Source organism: Anomaloglossus baeobatrachus, chromosome 4, assembly GCF_048569485.1.
Source record: "Anomaloglossus baeobatrachus isolate aAnoBae1 chromosome 4, aAnoBae1.hap1, whole genome shotgun sequence".
NCBI lineage: Eukaryota > Metazoa > Chordata > Amphibia > Anura > Aromobatidae > Anomaloglossus > Anomaloglossus baeobatrachus.
In genome coordinates, this window is record NC_134356.1 from 698,481,512 (window position 1) to 698,484,361 (window position 2,850).

The 2,850-nt window shown below is 41.6% G+C and overlaps 1 protein-coding gene across 1 annotated transcript; it reads left to right on the plus strand.

Annotated features, from left to right (window-relative positions):
- The first annotated feature begins 1,658 nt into the window (after positions 1-1,658).
- LOC142303057 (olfactory receptor 8H2-like) lies at positions 1,659-2,618 on the plus strand. Its single transcript, XM_075344149.1, has one exon. The coding sequence runs from the start codon at positions 1,659-1,661 to the stop codon at positions 2,616-2,618; it is 960 nt and encodes a 319-aa protein (XP_075200264.1).
- The last annotated feature ends 232 nt before the right edge of the window (positions 2,619-2,850 follow it).

The window sequence follows — 2,850 nt, forward strand, 5'->3', positions numbered from 1 at the left end:
ATAGAAACCAGCAACATGTTTCAGACAGTTCTTGTCCTTTAACGAAGCTTAATTCGTCCATACAGACAACTGATATATGAGATGTACACGAATCTGGGTAGAAAATATGACTGCTTTAATTGCGGAAAGTTCAGATATATTTAAAGAAATCAGTTGGCTAGGAGCAGAAGAAATGCTAGCACAGACTTCCAGTATCCATTGTTTCAGATGCTGCACAACTTGTGTCTTCACAGCATAGACAATTGCCTTCAGATGACCCCAAAGATAAAAGTCTAAAGGGGTCAGATCGGGAGACCTTGGTGGCAATTCAACTGGCCAACGATGACCAATTCACGTTCCAGGACACTGTTCATGTAGGAATCCTTGGACCTGACACCCATAATGTGGTGGTGCACCATGCTGGAAGCCTGTGTTAGCATTTCTTCTGCGGTGTTGCTATTTGTGTGTCAAGAGTGGGAGAAGAGGGTGGCATTGACAATCCAACACAATGAGCAGCACTTTGAACAGATTTTATAAGTGGTCATAAAATTGTAAATAACTAATGAACGAATAAAGTTATGTTAAATCCAAGCACACCATTGGTTTTTCTTGTGAAATTCTCAATACGTTTGATGTGTTACATGACCCTCTTCTCACTGGACAAAATAAAGTTGGATCAGAAATGTCCGACTTCAAAATGGCCGCCATGGTCACAACCCATCTTGAAAAGTTTCTCCTCCCATATACTAATTAGTTTCAAACAGGAAGTTGATATCACCATCCATTCCCATTTTAGTTAGGTGTATCCATATAAATGGCCCACCCTGTAGAATAGAATAAAATAGAATAGATTTCAATTAGTCCTGAAAAGGACTGTTGGTTTATTGTTGCACCAGCAGGTACTGTGACGCTGTAAGACACTGTCCTTTCTCCAGTAGAATCTTTCTCTACACTATTTCCAGGTACAGTGTGCCAAGTATGGCGTCACCGGGTCTTATGTAGACCAGATGATGTGGCTGGCCAATCACAGTAATGCCAGTGGCCTACATGGCTACCGCATTACCATAATCGGTAGGCGGCTACCGCATTACCATGATCGGTAGGCGGCTACCGCATTACCATGATCGGTAGGCAATTCCCGCATGTTTAGTGGTTGAACGAAAGCTGTGAAACATGCGGGATTGGGACTCAATCATGGCACCCGAGCATCATGATACTTGATCGAGTATTGAGAGTCTTGAGCACCCTGATGCTCCATCGAGTACCGAGCAGTGCTGAGCCCACTCGCCCATCACTAGTAAAAAACAAAACTTATGTCAGTCTGAAAACTTTTGTCCACTGCTGAATATAGACTAAAATAATATGGATCTGAAGATTTTTTCTCAATAAGGTAAATTAGTCCATAATTCGAGAGAGGTTTTCATTTTCAAATATAATCTACATTTCTGCTTCCTCCATTTCCTCTGATTGAATTTTTTTGAATTGACTATATAACAGGTATTGTAGTGATGACGTATCCAACAATGACCCTGGTGTAATGTCTGCAATGCTATCGATGCTGTTAGAATTATGTATTTGTGTCTTTATCGTCCAGGTTTTGGCTTCTTATGTCCCTGTTGAATCAGAATCTGTTCAATGTGTGATTTTCATCCTTTCTTTCACCAGTAGAGATCAAGGTCATGGGTGTCACAAACCAGACAGAAGTCAGACAGTTTATGTTTTCTGGACTGACTGATAATGAGAAGCTGAAGCCCTTCCTCTTCATACTCATCCTGCATGTCTACATTGTGACCATAGTGGCCAATGTTGGCCTGGTGGCTATTGTCAGTAACACGTCAAACCTTCAGAATCCGATGTATTACTTCCTGAGTGTCCTCTCTCTGGTGGATATCTTCTATTCATCTACCATAACTCCTAAGATGCTGGTGGACCTCAAATGTTTTGCGAGGATCATCTCCTTTGAAGGTTGTGCTCTCCAGTTCTTCTTCTATGCCGCACTTGGCTCTATTGAGACTCTTCTGCTCTCTACCATGTCCTATGACCGCTATGTTGCCATCTGCCACCCTCTCCATTATGTGTCTATAATGACTAAGAAGAAATGTCTATGCCTTGTTCTTCTTTCCTTCTCCATTGGATTCCTACAATCATCCATACAGACTGGCTGCGCTTTCACTCTTCAATTCTATGGGCCTAACCTCATTGACCACTTCTACTGTGATTCTCCTGTGGTCCTCAGACTATCCTGCTCAGACACCTCTACCTGTAACCTGGTCACTATCTATATTGTAGGTGCTTTGGCCTCAAGCTCATTGATTACTATCCTTATTTCATATACCCTAATCATCTTTTCAGTTCTAAACATAAAATCCACAGAAGGAAGGAGGAAAGCCTTCAGCACCTGCTCTTCACACCTCATGTGTGTCTTCATCTTCTATAGCACTGTGCTATTCACATACATGCGTCCTCCTTCCAGTGTCTTTACTGTACGAGACAAGGTGGCTTCTATCTTCTACACGGCTGTGACTCCAATGCTGAATCCCCTGATATATAGTCTGAGGAACCAACATGTGAGAGGAATCGTAATTCAATCAGTTCACATGTTTTCCAGGTCTCAACTATGGACTAGCATCAGAAAGTAACATTGAACACATAATTAAGGCGTAAAAAGCAGAATGGTTGCCTGTCTGACCTCTCCATGGGACACAATACATTATTATTATTATTTATTATTATAGCGCCATTTATTCCATGGAGCTTTACATGTGAAAAGGGCATACATAAAAAAAAGAAAAAGAACAAGTACACTAATCATGAGCAATACAAAACAGACTAGTGCAAGAGGACCCTGCCCACAAGGGCTCACAGTCTACA

What these genes read in the sequence shown, in the direction of transcription:
- LOC142303057 (XM_075344149.1), top strand. Translation starts at nt 1,659, where the DNA reads ATGGGTGTCACAAACCAGACAGAAGTCAGACAGTTTATGTTTTCTGGA.